The sequence below is a fragment of the Papilio xuthus genome, unplaced genomic scaffold, assembly GCF_000836235.2.
Source record: "Papilio xuthus unplaced genomic scaffold, Pxut_1.1 DF827789.1, whole genome shotgun sequence".
In the NCBI taxonomy this organism is placed as follows: Eukaryota; Metazoa; Arthropoda; class Insecta; order Lepidoptera; family Papilionidae; genus Papilio; species Papilio xuthus.
Genome location: NW_013530860.1, coordinates 484,507 through 508,411, shown reverse-complemented (window position 1 = coordinate 508,411; position 23,905 = coordinate 484,507). Strand labels below are relative to the sequence as shown.

General features: G+C 38.2%; 2 protein-coding genes across 4 annotated transcripts in view; one reads left to right on the top strand and one right to left on the bottom strand.

Moving 5' to 3' along the window:
* Positions 1–23,905, bottom strand: part of Ubr3 (Ubr3 ubiquitin ligase) — a 43,003-nt gene that overhangs the window by 8,191 nt on the left and 10,907 nt on the right. The window contains exons 3-15 of the mRNA XM_013308763.1: positions 23,769–23,894; positions 22,919–23,057; positions 22,598–22,719; positions 21,931–22,072; positions 21,244–21,652; positions 20,789–21,021; positions 20,023–20,178; positions 2,038–2,219; positions 1,591–1,715; positions 1,367–1,509; positions 911–1,074; positions 412–599; positions 4–62 (exon numbers count right to left, since the gene is read on the bottom strand). Coding sequence (XP_013164217.1) covers positions 4–62; positions 412–599; positions 911–1,074; positions 1,367–1,509; positions 1,591–1,715; positions 2,038–2,219; positions 20,023–20,178; positions 20,789–21,021; positions 21,244–21,652; positions 21,931–22,072; positions 22,598–22,719; positions 22,919–23,057; positions 23,769–23,894 — 2,188 coding nt within the window. The remainder of the gene's footprint in view (positions 1–3; positions 63–411; positions 600–910; positions 1,075–1,366; positions 1,510–1,590; positions 1,716–2,037; positions 2,220–20,022; positions 20,179–20,788; positions 21,022–21,243; positions 21,653–21,930; positions 22,073–22,597; positions 22,720–22,918; positions 23,058–23,768; positions 23,895–23,905) is intronic.
* orion (chemokine-like protein orion) lies at positions 4,285–19,391 on the top strand. 3 transcript variants are annotated; one of them, XM_013308854.1, is made up of 10 exons: positions 4,285–4,993; positions 13,977–14,118; positions 16,045–16,182; positions 16,614–16,834; positions 17,275–17,367; positions 17,760–17,887; positions 18,098–18,337; positions 18,512–18,643; positions 18,737–18,906; positions 19,133–19,391. In XM_013308854.1, the coding sequence occupies exons 1-10, from the start codon at positions 4,424–4,426 to the stop codon at positions 19,300–19,302; spliced, it is 2,004 nt and encodes a 667-aa protein (XP_013164308.1). In that variant the 5' UTR covers positions 4,285–4,423; the 3' UTR covers positions 19,303–19,391. The 3 variants fall into 3 exon arrangements, with proteins under 3 accessions (XP_013164308.1, XP_013164307.1, XP_013164309.1); XM_013308853.1 differs by lacking the exon at positions 17,760–17,887 and adding an exon at positions 17,532–17,659 and having other exon boundaries at positions 4,296–4,993; positions 19,133–19,390; XM_013308855.1 differs by lacking the exons at positions 4,285–4,993; positions 17,760–17,887 and adding exons at positions 11,873–12,396; positions 17,532–17,659 and having other exon boundaries at positions 19,133–19,389.

Sequence of the window (23,905 nt, the reverse complement as noted above, 5' to 3'; positions counted from 1 at the left end):
CGCCCCGTCCCGCCGCCGCACGCCGCGGTGCAGCACCGCCAGCAGCGCGCCGTGCAGCACGCCTGCACCCACATAACAACAACAACACCAAACTATTAAAACAGTAAACACACAAAACAAATAAAAAAAGATCTGTATCATGTGAATATATGCATATTAATAAAATAGAAGCGTCCGTGTGTAATATCTTGAAATAAAATTCATATTTTATATAGGCGATTTGCATTGTTGATAATAAAAAACGAATTTCAAAATTTTTGTGTATGTCTGCAAGGCCACGTTTGTTCTGGGATAACTCCGGAGCGGTTTTAACTGGAAGGTAGTTAATGCCCGCGGGCATTCTATAAGCTACTTCTTTTCAAATCTGCTGACAAACTCGCAAACAATAGTTAGCCTTTATAATAATGTTACCAGAGAGACAGATGAGCCTGGGATCGCCGGCGGCTGCGGGCGGCGCCTGCGCAGGTCGTAGCGGCGGCCACAGCGTGCCGGTACCGCTGGCCGAGCTGGTCCCCGCCGTGCTGGCCGCGCTGCCCGCACTGCTGGGGCTGCTCGCCGCACCACTCACACCTCCCTCCGCCTTCTGCTTCTCGCGTACACTGCGAAGAGTTTACATAAAATACTGATTTTGTCAAACTGTACTCAAACTTAAAAAAGGCAAATCTATTTTACTGTATTTATTTATATCAAGACAAATAATAAAATTGAATTATCTGTATGCAATATCGAAAGAAGAAAAAAATCATATTTGCGTTGCTTAAAAGGACAAGCCATTTTTTTATCTGTATCGTCAAGTTTGTGCAGAATAATCTCCGAAACGACTGGACCGATTTTGACGAGAATTTTACAGAAAGATAGCTGATATATGCTAGAGTAACTTAAGTTAACCAATTAGAAAGTATTATCTCACTATGCGGTGAATCTGTCCATGGAGGAGTGGAAGTCCCTGCGGTGCACGGCGCGGCGCAGCACGTGCAGCGGGTCGTAGTGCTGCTCCCACACAACCGGCTTCGGCACGAACAGACCCTGCTCCAGGTTCTCTGACCCCTTTGGAGGAGGACGGTACGTAGACAACTGAAAACATCACATCACAGTAAACATAATTTAACTACATTTCCGAATTTTTAGAAAATTGAGTGAGTATAATTCGTCCAAAACGGCTGATCGAATCGCGGGTTCGCATAGGTTAATTAAGCATTTTTTCAAACACAAATGGACGGAGTCGTTAGCGATAGCTAATAGCATGCATAAAAACCTTTCAAAAATTTCAATAATAAACCTTTTTTTGTTCAAATCTCAAAGCGATATTGGAAACATCACTGTCATTGCAAATTCCTACTGTAAACTATTCTCCTAATATGCTCACCTCTTTGAGTACGCTCTCAAAGTTTCTGGTATGCGCGTTGCCGGAGCGCTCCGGCATCAGCTCCAGCAGCTGCGAGTGCGTCTTGTCTCCCGCCGCCAGCAGAGTGCTCACCTCCAGCCGGGACTGCGTCAGCTCGTCGTTACCTGTGCAGTCACCACAAAAAAAAAATCAAACAAGCACAAAATAACATAATCCTGTGTTTCTAAAAGAACGTATATGATTACCTAGGTTAGTTCTGGAAGAGACGAGTATAGCAAGGAAGGTGAGCAGGCCTTCCAGCATGGCATCTTGCTCGGCCGCTTGTGCCGGCGACAACGGCGTCATACTGAGCCACTCACGCACGCCAAACCTATGTACACGGACGTTTATTATATTTAAAAAAAATAGTAACAGGATGAAAAGATGCACATGTTACACGGTATGGACCTTCACTTATGCAAATCACTTTGACATATTTCTCCAATTTTTTTTGTCATATTAATAACAAAAGAACTTTTTTGCCAGACGTCAACAAAACGACGTATACTATAAAAGAAAGTTTTCATCTTTTAAAACTGTCCATCTGTTTCGCCTCGCAAGAGACAATGGAAAATATGGAGAAATAATCGTCAACCTTCGTTAGTCGGAGAGGCGCGTCAAGAGGAAAAAATCTATCCACATTACCCACTTACATATCAATACACATATCCAGGAACTGATCAGCTGGCAGATGAGCTGCGCAGATCTGTAGCCAGTAGATATCCATATCTACCATGGAGTTGCAGAAGTTTGCCTGAATGTACGTCATCGCTTGACCTTTGATCTGAAGCCCGTTGCGCACCCACACCCCAGCCAGGATCTCGTAGAAAAGACTCTGTAAGACAACACACATTATTTAAAAACGTTGTACTCTTAGTAACCTAAAACAATATTATATGGTTTCTTTTGAATCCTGTAATTAATTTTTAACGACCAATGTTTGTTTAGAGGTATCACCAGAACGGCTACATAGATCTCGCTAAAATTTGGCACAGACGTAGAACATAATCCAGAGGAACACATAGGCTACTACTTAAGATTTTTTTTAATTCCAGACAGACGGAATCGCGGGCAACAGCTATGCTAGATTTAACAATAATAGTCGTCTAGTAATAAAGTCAGTAGACAATACAATGAATAACGAAGCTCACAGATTTAACTCTCTTTAGCTCTTATAGTGGTAGAGCTCGCTTTAACATCTTCGCACGAATTGGCCCGGTTCGCCCGGTGAAATACCACGACCACACAGAAGATAGGCGTGAAGTGGAAGCAATTCTGCGTTTCGTCTAATGAGTGTGCGTCCCGGAGGCCAAATTTAGTCCTCTTTCCCTTACTACCGTTTTTCTTACAGGGAAAGGATGGGAAGTGGATGTGGACTTTCCGGATAAGAGGATGCATGGAAAGGGAAAATATTTTCTTTCTGTGCATCCTCTCCTCCATGGATCAAAGGTAGGCAACGCAACGCATATGCAATTGCGTATGTCTATGGGCAACGGTCACTTCACTATTTCAGCGATTTCAGGTGGCTACTCGCTCGTTTGCCACCATATGATATAAAAAAAGAAAGATATCCATTAATATTTTTGCAAGATTAAAAACTACAATTGAACCGCCAATGGTTTAATATCTACTCATCATCATCATCATATTATATAACTTACACCAGTAAACTTATAAATTCGTAGAACTTAGAACAAAAGGCTTCTTTGTCGTTAGGTGTCTTGGTGTAGGGCAAGACAACATTGTAACAAAAAATGATCCACATGTTACATTCCTAAACGATAAGAAAAACAGGAGAGTTGAGTCATTATGCGCAAAAACAAGCGAAACACAAATAGTAACAAGCAATATCTCACTGATAAATTCCTGATCCTTTTAACATGTCTTCAGTATCGTAACATTGATTCCTGATTGTAAATAGCGTTGTTTTTGAAATAAAGTAAGTAAGATAGTCATTTGAAAGAAGAATTTGAAACGTTAATCCTAACTTTCCTATTTATTTTAAAATTACTCAGACAAATCTTATGTCGAGAGTTCAAATTACACGTGCAGATGATATAAAATCAATTTATTGCGGTCATATACCACTAAAAGAATTACGACCCTTTACAAAAACTAGTCTGGTATGGAAATAGTATCGGAAAATATTTAAAGGTTTTTACGACAGATATAAAAATAGTGTTATAAAGAACATCGTTCAGGAAGTTTTGGATTCAATTTATCGTCTTGTAACATAACTTTAGAATACAATTTCTGCGTGTTTTCACTGACGTGAAACCTGTTGGCACACAATTTTGAAAGAGCATATGAGTGATGATTTAATGCGACATTTAAAGCATGTGTGAAAAAATAGTATAATTAATAGTAATAGTGCATATTTTCGATAATTGCGGATTGCAGTTTAAAAAATCAAAGATACCAAAATAATGAACAGACAGACAACACATCAAAAGCGAAAGTAACAAAAAGCTTAGCTTTATAAATAGGGGAACAGTGAGGCTTGGTGTTGCTAGTTGCGATCCACTTCCCACATTTATTACAGTTTTGATAAAATGATTGCATTTCTTAACTTATTGAAACCCAATTAATATCTACAATATTAGGAGGAATATTTTGGTAAAAATAACGAATGATATTTATTTCATTGTTATTCTTATTTCATTGAAACTTGTATTTATCTGCTTTGTTATGTGAAGTTAATTAGTATTAAATACGGAGGCGTTATTCGCAAACGTTGAGCAGTAATTGTACACACGCAAAGCGGCTAAACCGGTCCGTGTGGCGGGGATGAAGGTTTTGTAACGGAATATTCTCTGCGCCAAAGCAAGCAAATATAATTAACGTTAGTTCAGTTGTGAAAGTGACACAGTGACGTCTATACATTCAATAAATATTTTCGATCACCGTTCTTTTCATAGTGAATGTTTTCGTTAAGTTGGTAAATTTCCCAATTTAACAGTCGGTGTGGGCAAATCGTTAGGTGCGACAGTGGTCACCCAGCGGGGCGGCGTGGCGCGCGCCAGTGCGTGCCGGTCCGTCATGTCCGCCCGCCGCGTGCACTGCGCGCTGGCGCTGCTTGTGCTAGCCGTTGCCGCGCACGCTGTCATCGACGATGCGCTCGACGTTATCCGCCTCGGCAAAGAGATCGGCGAGGAAGTGCTCAACTCCTGGGACGTCATAGGAAGGCCGTTCAATGTGTCCGGAGGTGTAGAACTGCCGCTCATCAGGCGGCGGGAGCGGGAAGTGCTGGCAAGGTTGGCGCAGGTGACGAGGACGATAGAGAGGCTTGAGCTCAGGATAGAGAAACTGGGCTCAGTGGCGATGTTCCTAGCAAAGGCCGGCGGGCGGGGCGCTCGGCTGGAGCTACGGCTGCACGAGCTGGCAGACCTGCTGAGCCGTGTGGCAGCGGCAAATCGGCAGATGCGCGAGTACGTGCGGCTGCAGCAGGAGCTGGAGCGCGCCACCCTAGAGGATTTCGCGGAGTGGTGCGTATCGCACGACTCTGGCGCGCTGCCTGGCCTGCTTGAGCGAGTACACTCCCTTATCTCTCCGCCGCACAAACATTTGCTGGGCCGAGGCATTTTGCAGCTTGCCTTGGACGACTTACAGGTTGGTAAATCAATATTGGAAATGTGAAATTTGGACACAATACGGTCAGTTTGTAGATCTCCTGTCAACGTAAAAATTTGTATCTAAACTCTCCTGTCAGCACAATGGACAGCTGTGACTAAACTTAAATAATCGATATTTCAAGGGTTCTATCAATATCTGCAGCAAAATTTACAAAGACGAGAGTTTCTAAGAACAAAGAATTGTATTGTCTTTAGCAACAAATTAGAACATTGACATTTACTGCCACGTAATGTAAAACAAATAATATAATCAATAGTAATTTGCCTAATTAAAGTATGCTCCGAGGGACACTAAGATAATAAATCAATCTATTTCGATAATAGACCATATTAGACTACCAATAAGGGTACATGAATTTCATTCTCAACTTTAAAAGCTGTGTATGTTAAAATGCCATTAAAACTAACACGGATGACATCAAGTTGAGTGAGATATAAGGACATTATTTGGTAACATCAAAAGATCACAAGCTTGCTCCTAAAGGTAAATGAATCGTATTGTTATAAAAATACATAACTGCATTTCATAACATCGTTGGAGCATCAGAATCGTGTTTACATTTTCCATTCATTGATTTGAATTCTCCAAACGGCGATTTCTGACAGCTCCTTTATTACTAAAAATAATACATTATTTTAGCCCTACTTTGATAATTTAAATTGATCCATTGGATAAGAAATGAGTTAACCACATAAATAATAAATATCATCTACATATCATAAGAAGATATTAGGTAAGGTTCAAAAGAAGTATTTGAAATATTATAAACGGTCAAATTTTTTGACAAATTTATTTGCCCAAGATATACATCAAGCACTTCAAATATAGTCAACCAACCCACATTGGACCAGCGTGGTTGACTATGGTCTAATCACCCCTAACTTAGGGTAGAATCCGAGCCCCTCGGTGGGGAATTAGTGGGGAGTTGATGACTTCAAATATATGTTATAAGTCTCCACTATCAAATAATTTGACAAACACGTAAAATTTGATCGTTCACCAAGATCTCTGATAACCATTTCTTAAAGTGATATAAGACCTTTCTGTTTGTTGTCCATAAAAGTAGTTATAAGATTTTATGTGTTCCCAGTACTACTATCTAAACAGGATAAGACACTTCGGTTGTACGTCTCAAATGATTACTACGAATGTAAGAATATCCTATAACTTTTAATTTATATGTGTCGTCAGCTCAAATTACTCTCCACCGAAAGTTTCAAACTAAACCTTAATTAGAGGTCATTAGGGCTTAGTTAATCATGCTGCTCTCGTAAGTTAGCAATATTAACTTTCAAGAGATTTATTTCAACATGTAGAAGACCATGTATTTTTGTTATATGACACTACATGATTCATGAACGTAAAGTGACTAAAATAAAAAATAAATCTTTATTGAACAAAAAAAAAATCACATAAGTGGTAAAGCTCTCTCCTAAACTAGCTAAAACTGAGTTTCAGGTAGGGTTACATATTATCTTACTTCTTACGTATTTTACTAATATTATAAATGCAAAAATCTAGATGGATGGATGGATGTTTGTGTAAAGATATATCCAGAACGACTGAATGGATTTCGATGAAATTTCGCGTACGTATAGAACATAGTCTGGAAGAACAAATAGGATACTAATTGTTTTTTATAATTCCGCTCAAAGAGTCAGAGTCGCGGGCCACAGTCAGTCATATGCATGTTTCTGATGTATAGGAAAATTTGATCGATATATTTTGTGAAAGAATATTCTAGTTGTATCAAAAGACGAGTGTATCCGCTGCACCCGTTTGTAAACAGCATACCGACGACAAACAAGGGATGTTTGTTTGTTGCCGCATCTCAAAACAACCAATTAATCTGTTGGTCCGACACATCGTCATCGATTGTTCAATGGTTGCTTCATTAAGATTTCAACTTTCATAATTACAATGACTAACATATAAGATTAAAAAGTATATTAAATAACACACTATAATGAGATTGAATGTAAATTGCTACAAAGGACGACAGAAGAAATATGGATTAGCCATCGTCCTCGACTCCGTCTGTGCGGAATTAAAAAAAAATTAGTAGTCTTTGTGTTCTTCCAGACCGTGTTCGTTCTAGACGCGGCCGTTCTGGAGATACCTTCAAACAAACATCCATCAATTCATCTAAACATTTGTATTTATATTAGTAGAAACTATAAAAATCTTAATAAAACAATAACAAACTTATTAAATTAACGTCACTTTCAATCAAATTTACCAGTATTTTTTTTTAAGTAAAGTGCACGATACAATGAACTTATATAGTCTCTGCCTACCCACTATGATTACAAGTGCGAGTTCTTCTAACGTAATAGAGACCAAAGTGTATGATTAATGATAACTAACCTTAACACAGAACGCAATTTATCTTCAGATTAGTATAACGGTTTAAAAACGGCAATAAAGCATCATAAAAGTAGCCGTTTAGATTTCTTTCAAGAAAAATTAGAGCCGGATTTGTGTGACATATCATATTTATATGCCCTTAAAAAGGACCGTACAAAGATTCCGCCCAGCGTTAGCTTTTTATAATAGTCATGAATAAATTTACCATACTTTGTGACATTTATTTTTATGTCATTTATGCGTTTTCTAATTTTTTTTAATGTTAGTCAAGTTCATTGAACTATTTTAATACCGTTACTTATATACGTGGGTTTAATTATAAATAGTTACGTACGTGCAACATTTTTAAAAGTCTGCAATGATCATCATTATCGTCAGCTCACTATACGTCCCCACCGAGGGGATCGGAGCCTACCTTAAGTTAAGAGTGATTAGGCCATAGTCAACCACGCTGGCCAAGTACGGGTTGGTTGACTTCACACATATCTTTAAATTTCTTCTCTGATATGTGCAGGTTACATCACGATGTTTTCCTTCACCGTAAGAATGAATGAATGATGATGAATGTATCTTCAATGATATTAAACTAAAAATCTCTGAATTATTTCTTCAATAAAATCACTCCAAAATATAACATAAGAAGACTACTTACAATTTATAATATAATCGTAACTTAAATAGCTTGATCTTACAAAAATCGAGTGGTGGTATAGTGAGACTAGTTGCTAGTGAATTCACACTGAGGTAATCAAGTAAGAAATTAGTAAACAATCGAAGGAAAATACTGAAAAAAAAACAAAGATAGATTCTCTAATCGATGCTTTATATATCTATGGGTATGCATTGCCGATGTTAACAATATTTAAACCATCAATGAGGTAACGCATGATAGCACAGTAACCTTGGTAATCGATCACCAGTATAATGACATAATCCAAATAATAAAACCTATAGTCCATTAACTATCGGATGTTTTCCGTTGGACCGTTCGACTTATAAATCAATTCCCATTGGACCAAATGAGTCCATAGAATAAACACAACACACGTAACTTCATTCTTCTGATAAGGCAATAATTTATAGGGTAACTAAATTGTACATGACCCATAAGACTTTACGTAATTAAAATGAACATTGTTTAAATGTTCACCTAATTTGAAGGAATATCTATAATATTTAGTTCTCTTTCCCTTCCCACCCTTTTTCGTATAAGGAAAAGGATGGGAAGTGGAAGTGAACTTTCCGGAAGAGGGGATGCATGAGAAGGGAAAATATTTTCTTTCTGTGCATCCTCTCCTCCGTCGATTCAAGGTAGGCAACGCATATGCAATTGCGTATGTCTATGGGCAACGGTCACTTCGCTATTTCAGCGATTTTTAGTGGCCGCTCGCTCGTTTGCCACCTTATGATATAAAAAAAAAATCGGTTAGCGGTTGGCGCCGGGAATCTTGTATAAAAATATTACTATGTTCAATTTCTAGACAAGCTACCTAAAGAGCAAAGTTAGTAGCTCATAAGTGTGCTATACGCCTAAAACGTACTATTATATTACAGCCATTGGGAATGCATTACCAAACACCTGTACAAAAACATAGTTGTCTCACTTATTCTCTTTAAAAAAAAGGAGAAAACAATATCTTTTTGTAGGTACAGGCGATTGTACAGTGGAAATTGTTTAGTTTATAACTCTTATATAGGGTAAGTAAGTCAGATACGGGCCCTACTGAATTGCAATTCAAAGCTGACACAAAGCGAGGCCTATCAATGGAGTTACTTGACCCCGGCTGGTGTCCGGGTGACTCATTACTCTGTGATACTGTATACTAAAATTATAACTACAATATAATTTTACTAGGAAATAATTAATAGAGTTGCATGTATGCTACTATCAAAAAGTATGTAATTCTAAGCTTCAAAATTTAATGCAATGATCTCGAATCTTCAAATCAAAAACGATCCATGAGAACGTACATATATCTTATTTTAATAACAGATAGTAAATAGAACAGATGTAAAATAATACGATTCTTAAATTTAACATCTAATTTGGGTTATTTTAACGTAACAAAATTGTCTAAACAAGTTTAAACTGTAGAAAGCGATCCGTTAGCACTTAAAATTGTGATATTCACACGAATGTGACCTCGGTGGAGTCCGACGTCATGTCTCATGACGATCGTCATGAATCATTCGTAACGGTCGCTCTTTGTTTGCCAGCAATGACTATATCATTTTATTCACACTACCAAAATTAAGTTAGTTACAATTTCATACTATCAAAAAAGAATTCTGTTATAGTATTCACAATGATCTATTCTGCAAACATTGATACATACGGTCATCACTTTTATTTTCATTGAAAAAACTGAAACAACAATATGTTATGTCATGTAATCGTATACTACAATAGCCGGGCCTAAGTTGAAACAGGAAATAAACTTAACTACGTATTTATTTATCATAGATTGAATTGCCAGCATCCTTTACATTTTAAATTGACATTTAAGTTAAAGCGACGATAAATATAAGACAAATTGTAACCATTCAGTGAAATAAACTCCACTAACTTGGAGGATATTATGAGCTGACGATGTGACAATCTCCAATTGACTGAACATTTGCTAAACACGTCATTTTTTGCAACGTCTCGCATGCTCTCGACACACATTCGTTAATTTATTAACAGGCAGATATCTGGCTGACATCTGTCGGCGCAACGAACACTATATAGGCCACTGAAGCACCACAAACGAAACGATATATGGTTGTATCCAAAGTTTATAAAAAAAAATAGTATTATTACGCAAATACAATTCACCTCTTAAATTAATATTTTAATTATCATACATGGATAAGACTGATATTAAAAACATCAAATCTATTAGGAGGACGAAACCTGTTGTGCCAACCCTACATAATATACAAGCATGGTGATAATCAAGAAATATTATGCCTACCGTATTTGTTCATTCATTTGTTTTTAACATTGTAGTAGAAATATTCGAACCAACATCGAGGAAACAAAGAACAAAGCATTGAGTTTTTATCGATAAGAGCTCATAGGGGATGCTTGATGTGATATGAACTTATGTTGCACATTAATTTTACGAGGGCCGCTACAAGTGTTCTATGAGTCAGGCAGGAAACTAGCTATTGAGATCAAGGGCGGGGCGATTTCGAAACAACAAACCTTGACACTTAATACCTAGTAACAGGAAGTGCAACATGTTATCGATATAGTGCGACATCTTCCACTTCGTAGAAACATTCATAGAAAAGGAACATTGTCATTTCATAAGTCTGTTTGGAATGAATAAAAATATATTGATTGCATGAGATAATTTTAAATATTGCCTGCTTTTAAAAATTATATCCCGACACATCTCAGGAGACTGATATAAAAACAAGAAAGGTTAACAACCCGCAACAAAGCTCCGCTAAGGGTATTTATAAAAAGAAATCCATTTTAACTCATAATTTTAATATCATCCTGAAAATATCCATAACTAGCTACAGAATAAAGAAAAGCTTAAAATTTTATTTTCTTTGTCACAATTCGATCATTTAATACTTTATATAAATCAATTCAACGAGATAAAAACGTATTGCACAGAGCGAGTGAGGTAGTAGCAGACAGCCCGTCAACCGCTAGGGGTGGGACGAGACCGAACGAAATGATCGATAGCACCACCCCCGTCCCTTGCACCCCCCGCGCTGCACCCCACAGACGCTGCAATAATAAAAACATTCCGCGTACGATGTCAGCTGACACGACGCCGTAGCCGAGACTAAATAACCATAGCACCCGACACACATCTACCTTGAATCGAAACACAATAAAACATATCTTGTTACTCAGTAATAAGGATTATGTGCGGGCAAAATTAATTTTGCCTTGAGCTAACAGCATTAATACGCGGGACAATGATGTAGACGTATACTGTTTTATAGATATCGATGACTTTTTTGTAAAAAAGAAAAATACAAAAATGTATATTCCGTATCCGAGTATTCCGAAGGGCACGGGAAAACTTGAACGTCAATTGTTAAATCCTTGTTAATAGGAATGAATATATCGCACAAGCTTTTCTAGGCGATACACCGCCCGATATATTAATTGAATATATCATAGGAATATCCTAAAATAATAAATGTAGATACATATAGTATAATGAGTAGAGTACATACAATACGTGTGCAAAAAATTGTTTGATGAAAAGTGTCTTAAGCGAATGGCACGTAAAACCGGTTGAATTCGATATTGTTTTCGTTCTCAGATAACTTTAAAAGTCTTTCGTCACGAATATATCATAAATTATACGTAAATGTTTTTATATTCAAGGTGTCAACCTACTGCCTCTTTGCGTTTGAATGATTTATCAAAATGTAAATACGCAAACGTGACGAAGGTGTTTGCGTGCCAAAAGTATCGATAGTGGGTGTCGCGTCACTAGGGCGACGCCGCGCGCCGGTCGCAGCCGGTCCGGCCCTCCGCGTCAGTCTGCCCCACGCCGCCGCGCGCCGCGTTTTGCTTTACAATCACGATGAGAGTAGCGGCGCTTTTAGCGCTGCTGGTGTTCGCGCTCGCGGACGACCTGTCGCCAGTTGACAAAGTGCGCAGCAATTTCTACGATCTCGAGGTTTCATTATGGAAGAACGTTTCGAATCCGTCGTGGCTTTCGACGGGCCAGGGCGGGGACGTCGAATTAGCAAAGTTTTTCGTGACAATGAATGAGTACATAGAGGCGGTGCCGCCACCGCCACCGACGCCTGTCGGGATTTGGCTGTGGTCGAAGGCGAGGGACAAGCTACGCCTCATCGACGGTCTGTACAAAAACTTCGTGGAGTTCATACAGCGGCAGGCGCTGCCGGGCTCGGTGCCTGCGCCGGTGCGCGAGTGGCTGGACTTGGCCGAAAGCGTGCTCATGGACCCCAAGGCGTCGGTGGCGCAGGCGGTGCGAAAGTTGCACGACCTCACAGAGCACGGCGACATGTTCCGCGCTGTGCTACAGGTACTTGTCTAAAGGTTAAACTCAGTAGCGTACGAGGGGTCAACAGCCGATGACCCACCCGGTGTTTATATAAACATCGGTCGTATTTAATTCCGTATGGAGTCTACATTTCGCTCATCGTAAACAATTCGGAAACACTCCGTCGTTCCACTTTTGCCCGCACTCGATGACGTCGAGCCGTTTCGCAATAACGACCTCAATAATAACCCCAATGACTATCAATTGCTGCTCGTAATTATAATTACAACGAAACATAAAATTATGTTTAATGTTACTTTAACAATTAAATGAAAAGTAAGTAGGTGATTACTAAACGTTTTCTAGTAATTAAAATGTCAATTTATAGTAAATCACCTTTAAATAATTATACAAAGGCAACTCGCAACAAAGATCTCGAAAAGATCCACTTGTTTGAATATATTAAATGGTACAAAGGCATACGTAAGCATTAAAATTTATATCCCGTACACACGATTCTCTTCCTTCGTAGCATTACTTTAGTGCTTTTATTTGTTGCATTTTCAAACACACATGATGAAAAAAACCAAAGAAATATAGGATAATTGCTCGAATAGTTAGCAATCAAATGATCCGATTACAATAAAGGCAACAACCATAAAATAATCGCTTTGTACTAACGTCGATTTCTTTGAATGACCAAGAAACCTGAGTTCCTGATGACAAATGGATACAGACAATACACCGTTATCATTTGACAAAGGCCGCACGTGCATATCGCGGCTATTGCTTTTTACCGTTCAATTTTTAATCTAAACATCTTACTAAATTTCTCAAATGCTGATAAATGTTCCTTCAAATATTATTTAAAAAGCATATTCTGCAACAAGACACTCTATATTATACATACGTTATGTATATGATTACCAGTATGATATTGTTAATGTTATGTATTATTTTGTAAAAAAATTTTTAAGTGTCAATGATTTGTCTACATGAACTCGTAAATTGTGCATAGAATGAGAACAATACCAACATATTAAACTTTATCATTACAAATTCAAATGGTAAAAATACATTTTAACGGAATTTTCAGACCGACATTAACCACAATTTTCTCACGAATGTATTGTGTACAAAATAACCCATTTCTACAACATTTTCCTGTATTATTGTCAACGTCAAATTGGCGTAGTAAGAATTGGGGATGACGAATTTTTACCTAATAAAACAGCAATTTAATAAATACTATTGTACAAACCTAATAAATTGAACTTATTAGCGACGCTAGTCACTTAGTTTATAATTATTACTAGCTGTATTCTCCGAATCTGCGCGCGGAATTTAAAAAAATACTACTTATACCTATGTCTTCTTCCAGTTCTTCTATGTTCTACACTAATGCCAAATTTCAGCAAAATCCACGCAGCCATTCTGAAGATACCTTCTAACAATATCCATCCTTTTATCTATATATCCAAACATTCCGTTGAGCGAGTGGACTGTATATGAGTAAGATAGCAAGATTTAGTTCATATTTTCACTTAGCAGTTAGCCGCGAGAATAATAGTCGTTTAGTGGAAACAGTATCTAAATCTACTGTATCATTCTACTATTTCCAGGAGGATCATCCAGATCTATGCGACCTCCAGCTGTCTCCGCACCAGCTGATATACGACATGTACAATACGATATCACTAACAGAGATCAAAGGATACGCCATGATGCAGTTCTCTTGGATGCTACTGAGGATCTATGGAAAAGGTACGACACAAAAGACTACAGAAATACACACACACAAACACACAATTATGAAAAACTATCTGACATCTGCGACTCCGTCGGATCGAAATAAAAGAGATGTGTGTTCTCGCAAGCTATGTTCTATATCTATGCCAAATTTCAATGAGATTCGTGCAGCAGTTCTGGACATACCTTCTAACAAATATCGATCCTTCCATCTTAACATTCAATTGCATTTATAATATTAGTAAGATAGTAAATTATCATCAATGTAAAACTCTCTAAAAAATTCAAATCAAAGAATTGATTTCAAAAATTAAAAATGACGATAGCTCTTTTACATTTTTTGGCTTTAAGCTGATTATTTTTTATTACAAAAGAAAAACAGTATTAGAATTACAACAAAATTAAAATTTATTTATCAACGAATTTTTATAATAAAAAAATCTAAAAAGGATGTGAACTTCCTATGTAAACAACTCGATATAAAGTACATATCAGTCGTAAATGAGCAAGTCCGCAGACACGCAGGCACAATCTCTTTGTCTTTACTTCTTGGAAACATGTCGAGTCAGCATTGTTTATTGCGTATATAAAATAACGCGTTATTTATCATGTTATTGTCATTAAGGTGTCATAATATTTTCAGACATAGAAACCATGATAAATTATTAACTATATACTTAGTCATTGATTGATTATTTTGTTAAATGGATTATTAGGTACAATATTAATCATGGGTTTCGACTGTATAAAAACATATACTATCGTTTGCATATCGTAACAAATTGAATTATGTGACTGTGAAAGAGGATATGCGTAGGAAGAGGATAGATTCTGATGTGACGGCTGATAGAGATAGGAGGAGTAGTACACACTGTGCCGACCCCCAATATGGATAAGAGCAGGTTGATGATGATATTATTATTAAAACTTGTATACAATATAGCGAATTAAAATGACATTGTTAAACGTGTTATCTTATGAACATACAAATTAAACATAATATTCTGATATAACACAAACGCGAGCAAAAACAAATGCAAACGATAATGAGAACCATTTTTTTAAAGATTAGGCGTAGGTTTCCACTGCTGAAATATTCATACAATACGCTAGACTAATTGACAGGTCACCAATGCCTCTCCATCAATGTCAAACAAGTGTCACAAGATCCTTATTGTACTGCAGTTGTCTCGTCATGTTTTTATTTTTGTCTATGGAGATTTTGCATATTTATATATAGAACTAACCGCGATAGCATCTCTATGGCCCAGACAACCTTGTTACAGTATACAAAAGTTTCGCCCGTGGAAACCTACGGTTACATCGAAACTATAACGTATGGAATGTGGAAACCCGACAAATACAGTGTCAATGTATAGCAAACAAATAAATAAATCTTACTAATATTAATGTGAATGTTTAGATGGATAGATGGATGTTTCTTTGATCTCCAGAACGACTGAACAGATCTCTGAAATTTAGCATAGATGTAGAAAATAATCTCGAAGAACACTTAGGCTTATAAAGTTTTAATATCGTGCAGACGTAGTCGCGGGGGACAGCTAGTACGTATATACGTTAGGTTTGTTAAGCCCATGATCTGTCAACATCCATATTTAAGAAAAACAATTAATATTACACGATTTTCCCTTACCATCGTTATCATGTTAATTAAAATTATTTCCCCTTTGTTAATTTGTTTCACATTTAATTAGGATTATTTATATTTAGAATAACAAACAGGACACAAATAACATAAATGTAATTCGCAGTTATCGTTAAAATTAATAAGCCATTATTTATTATTTTAAAAATAAAAAAGTGCGAAATATAAAATTCAATAAACAAGTGCATTGTTTAAATTGTAATTCCATATCCTATTTGCTTATGGAATGGGTTTTTTAATTAGATAGCTTATAAATTTTAATAAATGTATTCCAGGAAACTTCACACAAGAAGCGAGCCTAACTAGACAGAGGTACGGCGAGAGGTCAGCTCGGACAGCGACCGCAGCGAAAGCAGCCCTGGCTATGGCTAGACGAGATGTGTACCGCTGCGACCCTCCCGTACATAAAGAAGGTAAGAACGAACTCGTATTTATTAACTAACAAAAACATATCGTCATCACTTTCATTATCTTTGGGAAAACAGAGATAGCACTATTTCCGTACAGATGTTGCGGCGATCTAAACGAATATCTACGTGACCCAAAGGTTTCATTCATAAAAAAAAGCTTGTAAAAACTTAACTGCATTCGTACCAAATCTTACAATAATAATTAAATCGAGTTGGTAAAACCCGCCTCATATTTATACACCTTTTATCAGTTAGTACAAACATTTTTTCTATAATGAAAGAGTTCATACTCCCAGATTTTCGTTTTATTTTCCTTAACACATTCTAAAAAAGTTTCCTGTCAGTTAGTCATATTATACCTATAAGTTTAGTAGTTTTAAAGTAATGGACCAACAAACACTCGATTTCTATTACTAATTAAAATTTTGTTCCAGGTGAAACATACGCCGAAGTGACTCGTCTACTTCAAGGTTACATAGAGAACGAGGTGGACATGAACACGGAGGGGACATGCCGCGACAACTGCGCGTATTACACGCTGGCTGAGAGGCACGATTGCTTCAAGGATCAGTTCTGCTCCAGACAGGAGACATGTAACGGGAGGATCATCAACTGCCAATACATCGACTCCGATATGAACGTCTGTCAGGCCAGCGTTAGTATTTTTATTTAAAGGTTTATAGTTTCAGACATTATGAGAATCCTTTGGCGCGAATGACGTGCTTTTGTTAGAAAGTCCAGTGTCAGAATGAATAGTGAGGGGACATAGACGTCGAAATTTTAGTTAGGCTAGTGTTGTGCCAGTTCACCGGCACAGTGTCCGATTTTCTTGCTAACAATAGGTAGGTAACAAGATAACTAAGGCTGGGGCACTGCCTCGCTTATAAGTAGACTAAATATCTCAGTTTATTCATAAAATTAGTAACAAATTAAAAAAAAAAGTGAATTAGGGAAGAAAATGGTTTTATAAAATTAATCCACCTAGTCTGGTCTTTTCGATCGCAAATTTACTGCGTTGTATTGCACTAAAAACATATTAATTAATTTATTTAAAAGTTTTCGAACTTTTGTTAATTATTTCTTTAACGTTTGCAGGGCAGAAACAACAAGCGTCGATACGAGTGGATAGAATATGAAAACGGCAGGAGATTCGGCCAGTCATATAGCTGCTCGCGTCTGCCCGATAAGGTAAAAAACTTACTACATCTATTTCTTGAATTATTTCGTATAAATATCCCCACTTATATGTTTAAAAATTAGCTATTTAAAGAAATAGAAGTGCTCAATATTGGTAGAAGTGGTTTCTAAATTTCACGTGGATGGGCATAGTAACCGCGGTGCAAGTCCCACAGGTAGACTCATGGTGGCGCTGGCTGTTCTGGCACTGCTCGTACTGCATGTGTCTCTGCGACGAGTCCGGCCCAAAATCCGACCGCTACTTCAGCTTGTGGGACTCCACATCCGACGTTAAGAACAACAAGTTAGTCCCAAAATATTAGGACGCCCGCACACCTAGTAACCATCGTCCGGAGTACTATGTCATAACAATCAGTCGTTTAATAATCATTTTTTGTCTTAAGGTCGACTCGTGGTGGAAATGGAATCTCCTCCACTGCTCTTACTGCTTTTGCCTTTGCGAGGACGATGTCAACAAAGCGGAACGCTTCTTTAGCTTGCAAGAAGCATGCGCTGATGACACGAAGAACATGTCAGTACCAACACCGACTGAGAGGATTTAAGCTATAAATTCTAGCTTTGTAAATGTCTTCGCTAGATTAGAATAAATTGTTATAGGGGCTACAATAACTTTATTATTGTATTTTTACGTTTAGGAGTAGTGCTAACAGCATGGGTGTGCGGGGGTCTTTAATTGGTTAGTCTGAGAGATAAGGGTTAATATTTTTTTTCGATATTACAGGGTCGTGACTGGTATACGTCTGGTGAAGCACGGACGTGTGTTCCACCTTCAGATAAGCGAGGGTACACTGGGCGAGCGCGGTGCGGTGAAGGCCGGCAGCTGGGTACCGATACAGAAGTTCGATCCTAACGACCAGGGTTTCAGAGAAGGTACAGATTACCACACGCTCACGTACGAGAGGAGAGCTATCGATCTGGATGAATTAGACTCGCCTGTGGGACACGTACTAACCGGTGTCAGGTAATGTTGGCAAAAGGTGAAATTTCACTGCTTTGACATTTGTTCACCATGTTGTCTGTCTTTTCAAAGTGAACGACAGAGATAATATGATTTGATACGAGCGTTTCGGTTGTCGTAATTACCAAAAAGCTTGCGTTACTCTGTCAATTGTTTTAACTATTGTATGGCTTTTAGGTTCCGTATGATCGGTGCACATTTGCACTTCGAAATTCGATCGACACCGTTCAACTACACTACCGGTCGCCTCTCCCCGGAAAAGGGCATTTGGATTAGTAATGACAATACTGAAGGAGCGGAGAAACCGAGGTTAGTTTCTTTAAGACTATTAGTCCTACACACATGACGAAACCCAGAATATTTGTTAATTTCTATTGAAATTAATGCATTTAATTACTTCAGATCGCAGTTAACACTACACCGGCCGGATATACCGACGCGCAGTCCGATGCCGTTGTCAGTGGACTCCAAGCACGATCAGTTCATCGAGTTCACCAACACAGACTTCGAGGCTGACGCTGCGCAGAGCACCGTTCCCTTCATAGATATACAATCCGTACAACCATTGAAAGGTACGCTGTATTCTTTGGTACAGAAATAACGAGATTATATTTAATAGTTTCCAATGAGTTTGTTTTGTACCGGATACTAAAGACTCTTGAATTCAAACATAGCCCCGGAAGATTTAAATTGTTTTCAATAGTCGAATGTTTTGTATACTCATTAAGTTTTTACACATTGCTTTCGACTAATTATTGCCTGTCCCTTTATATTATTATAACCGGTACCAATATCCAGGTGGTGGTCTATCGAGCGGCGCGGGTCTTATCCACCGTGGAGCTCCAGGGTCTGGAGGTTTCATAGCAGTGAAACTGTTCACTTACGATTACTCGAGACATGTTAAGGCCGAGGTCCCGCCCAGTGCATACGAAGAACCGACCTCCGAGTTCACGCCCATCATCAATTAGGATAACAAAATATACTCAATTTCTTCTTAATTATAATTCTAATGTAATTTTTCGTAAATAAATTGATGACCAAAATTCATTTTGTTTAAATTTATACATTTTATATCTAGATTTTGCCGAACCTCTGAAGGGAAAGAGTATATTGAAACCTTTTCATTATTTTGGAGTCTGAATATCGACATGACTCTTGTGTTTTCATAATTAAAGTTTTAATTAAGAGCTCAAGGCTTTTGGCTGTAACTTGTAAAGGTTGTAAGGAATTTTAACTTCGTTACAGTAGGACGGTATTAGATAAATTAACTAAGGTTTTTACACACAATTTTAACATCATAAATGCAAAAGCAATCATTGAGCGTCGTTGTACATCGTGTATTTATTTCCGAGTACGATAAATAAAGATTAGATTTACTCTTCTTGTACAAACCACAAACGCAAGTTGGTTTGTGGTTTTTATACTTCACTTAGGTCAGTGTAAGTAATGTCACACCAAATTCTGCATAAAATCTTTAACACAAAATGCTACCTTAAATATACAAATAAATATAATGTTGTCGTTTATAAAAATACCTCTGTATATGTAAAAGTACGCTTACTAAGTACGCATGCGTGTGCGTATACGTGCTCACTTGCCACTTGTATGCACGTGTGAGTGCTCACATATACACACATGCATGTGTTTACGTGTTACGTTACGATGTGGGTGTGTGGGTGTGTGGGTACCTGCACTCTGAGCGGGTGCGCGGCGAGCAGCGCCAGCAGGTCCTGCGAGGGCAGCAGGTCAGCGGCGCGCAGACCGAGACAGCGCACTCCGGCGCACAGGAACGCCGCCAGGTACCGGTGCAGCGGGAAGTGGAACGACGCGTGCATCGCCTCCGTCTGACAACAACCATACATCTTAACTTGATTTATAAAGTAATCTGAAGTAAATGCGAAAGCCTAGATGGATGTTTGTAAGAAGGTATCTCGGGAACGACTCAACGGATCTTCATGAAATTTGGCACAGATATAGAACATGGTCTGGAAGAACATATAGGCTGCTTACTTAGCTTTTTTAATTCTGCGACTTCACGGGTAACAGCTATTTAGTATAAATTAGTTTATTCAATCAAAGTTGCGTATGCACGGATTTAAATAGGTGTATTAAGGATATTTTTGTATGACAATTACTACTGTAAATTTTCATGACTAAGGTGCATCATTGCTACTTGAAAATTATAACAAGATGAAAAAATGATACCTGCTGTGTTTAATTCAAATTGGCAGGTAAGAATGAGATTTTCTAATGTCTAGTTTACATTTTGTCAGAACAATAGAATAGTAAAACAGTAGCGGTGGCCTGATATGGACTGTATAGACTCACTAGCGCTAGTGTTTACATTATCAGTTATATCCCAGTACTGCTTTTGTGCGTCACTGTCTTACTGTACTGGCATAACGTAAACGTAGCGTTAATCTTAATTCAATGAGAAAACACAGTTTAACAAACCCGATGCATATGCGGCGTTGTAAAATTAACAGCGTCGAGCCAGTCACGTAGATATGCGAGCGCTGCGGCCACCATGCGGCGTGCGAGCGGCGCGTGCGCAGGCTCCGACAGATGGCCGAGCACTGACCACATGGGATACGCAGCCGCCTCCAGCTCGCATGAGAACGCCGCGTAGTACGAGGATGGTTCAAATTCTATGTGCCCGCCTGTTTCACGTACGTTCACGTTCATTCCTGGAATTTATAGAATAATAGCTTTATTCTACCTTACTCTAGATGTCATATGAGGTTTATTTCTTAGGACATTTTTTATTTTTGTTTTTTTTTTAGTCTCCACTTAAATAAATTTTTTCATTCGTTAAAAACTAACTATTGTACTGTAGATGTATTTTAGACTACTGTACTTAAATATAAAATTATTCAAAAACCAAAAAATTAACAAACAGAAAAACTCACCTTGCAACATAGAGAGAAACTCGAACCACATATCGACAAGCGCATCATCTTGTAGGAACAGCAACGCCACACTTTTATGACTTAACACATTATTGAAGTCAGAAACCAGCGGCCAATAGCAATGCTCCTTCATAACTCTTCGCGTGCAGTCGATCACACGGTGCAGGTTCGCGTCAGGGTCATGCAGGGAGTTGCGGACGAGGATACGCCCCATCATCAGACGCAGCGACAACACCATGACGTGGAGTAGATGCAGTTGTTGTACGCAGCGCAAGGCCAGAGCCTCATTAGAGAACAGTTGTACTGACATGTGCACTACTCTGTTGGACAATGTGTCGGGGTCAGCTGCACTTTCCAGTACCAGCGGTATGCGAGCGTAGTGCATCACGAACGTACGCGTTAGATGCTCCTGGAAGGTTAAACAAAACTCACATTTTACATTTACATCTATAAATAAAAAAAAATGACAATTATTTTGTTATTAGTTCAAGTAAATTTTACTTCTTATGATTATGCCTTGAAGAGCTGCTTTTTATTTAACTTACTAATATTATAAATGCGAATGTTTAGATGGATGTGATGTGGATGGATGGATGGGTGGGCTACACTAATAAAGTTTTTTTATATATCCACGCGGATGGAGTCGCGAGCGACAGCTAGTATGCCAATAAATAAAAAAGTTTTCACCTTATAATCTTGATCTGGCAACATGTTGAGCAGGAAGCAGACCACGTTCTGTGGAAACTCGTACTTGAAAGTCCAGAATATGAACTCGTCCAGCAGCGTGTTGTGCTGCAGCCGGGGAGCCAGCGCAGGAAGATGTCGGTATCTGTCAAAGTCAAGTTCAATGTTATAATAACTGACATAATTTCAATAGAAATCAAGCACTGATGGCTCAAGGGTTAAGCACTTGATTTATAATCTGTAGGTCCTGGGTTCAAATCCTGCCACACACCAATTAGATTTTCGATTTACATGTACATTTATTCAACGTTGGTACGGTGAAGGAAAACTTTGATGTAATCTGCACATATCCGGGAAAAATTTAAACATATGTTTGAAGGCGCAGTGCGGGTTGACCGCACCGTGCGTGACAGCGTGATCGACTATGGCCTGGCCGTCACTAGTCTCCAAGCCCCTCAGTGGGAACGTATAGTAAACTGATGATCATTTAAAATCTTTAATCGATCGCTAACGAAGACCCTAAGTGAGATTTAATATGACCAATAGTAAAGGAACATTTAAGTAAGAACACACAGTACTTTAACTGAGTTAATCTTATCACAGTGTGACAAATAAAATAATCAAGTTGTATATTGTTTATGGTTGCAATGAGCACACTAGCGACACTCACTCGTCGGGCGGCTCCGGTGCGGGGAAGGACTCGATGGCCTTCTCGTACATCTTGTTAGACTCGGCCATGTACCGCCCGTACTCCGTGTCCGGGAACGGCGGCTCTACCAGGTTGCGGTACATCTGAATAGTATAAATTATCATATTAATATTATATATATACTAGCGGACCCGACAGACGTTGTCCTGTCTACACGTCTTTAATTCGAATATTATTTAAAATTTGACACTGCGATGGTAGCGCCGTCTGTCGGATCCAATGTAAAATATTCCAAAATCAACAACTACTAATAAATTAAAAATTAATTAAAAAACATTGTACCTGTGGATTAATAAGTGCTTTCGTCATAGCAGATCGCATGAGGTCACCCATATTGTTAAATTCCATCAACATTTGCACGTATCCTTCGCACTCCTGAACCGCGATACGATAACTGTCTGATGTTGTTTGTGTACCCCAACTGAAAAGTGCAAGAAAATTAGAAATTATTTGAAGCATTTAGTATTGATAGACCAATAATATAGCATTTATCTGAGAACTAGCTGTCACCCGTGACTCCGTCCGCGAGGCATTAAAAAACGTAATTAGTAACCTATGTGTTTTATCAGGCCAAATTTCAGCAAAATCCATACTGTTCTGGAGATATCTTCCAAAAAACATCCATCCACTAGAGACTGAGACTGAATTAGGTTTGAGAGTTTTTAGAGTGGGGTGTTATTTAATTCTCCAGAGTATTATAGGGATTGTTAGTGAGGATAATAGGTTTTTTATATGAATAACAAGTTTGAAAAACATAAAGATAATCTTATCGGCAACAAGTTAATGTAATTAACATTTTGTTTTATGAGTTTCGGGTGTTAGGATGTCTATATTTGCTAAAATACTTATACCATAATAAACTTTAGTAAACTTCCTTGTTAAGCCGCATGTCAAGGCTGATAGAGACCAATATGACATCACTAGTACAATAATTATGCAAACAAATAATAAATACACAGAGAAATATACCATTTCCATATCAAAAACTAATTGCAAGATAATTCTTGACTAAAGCAAGGTACATTGATTTTAAATCCTAAATGAGACGGGACAAAAAAACTACAAGCGGTAGTTTTTGTTTTTTTATTCAAACATCTACTCATACCAGTATTCAAACTTGTATAACAATCACCTGTTCTCTCTAAAATGCTGGAGGAGTCGCAGTATAAGTCTGGGCATCATGGCCTCCGCTACACACATCAGCTCGGCAGGAGCGGCGCCCGTCCGCGGACACTTGTTGCCATGGTTACTGCAAAACCTGAAAAAAAA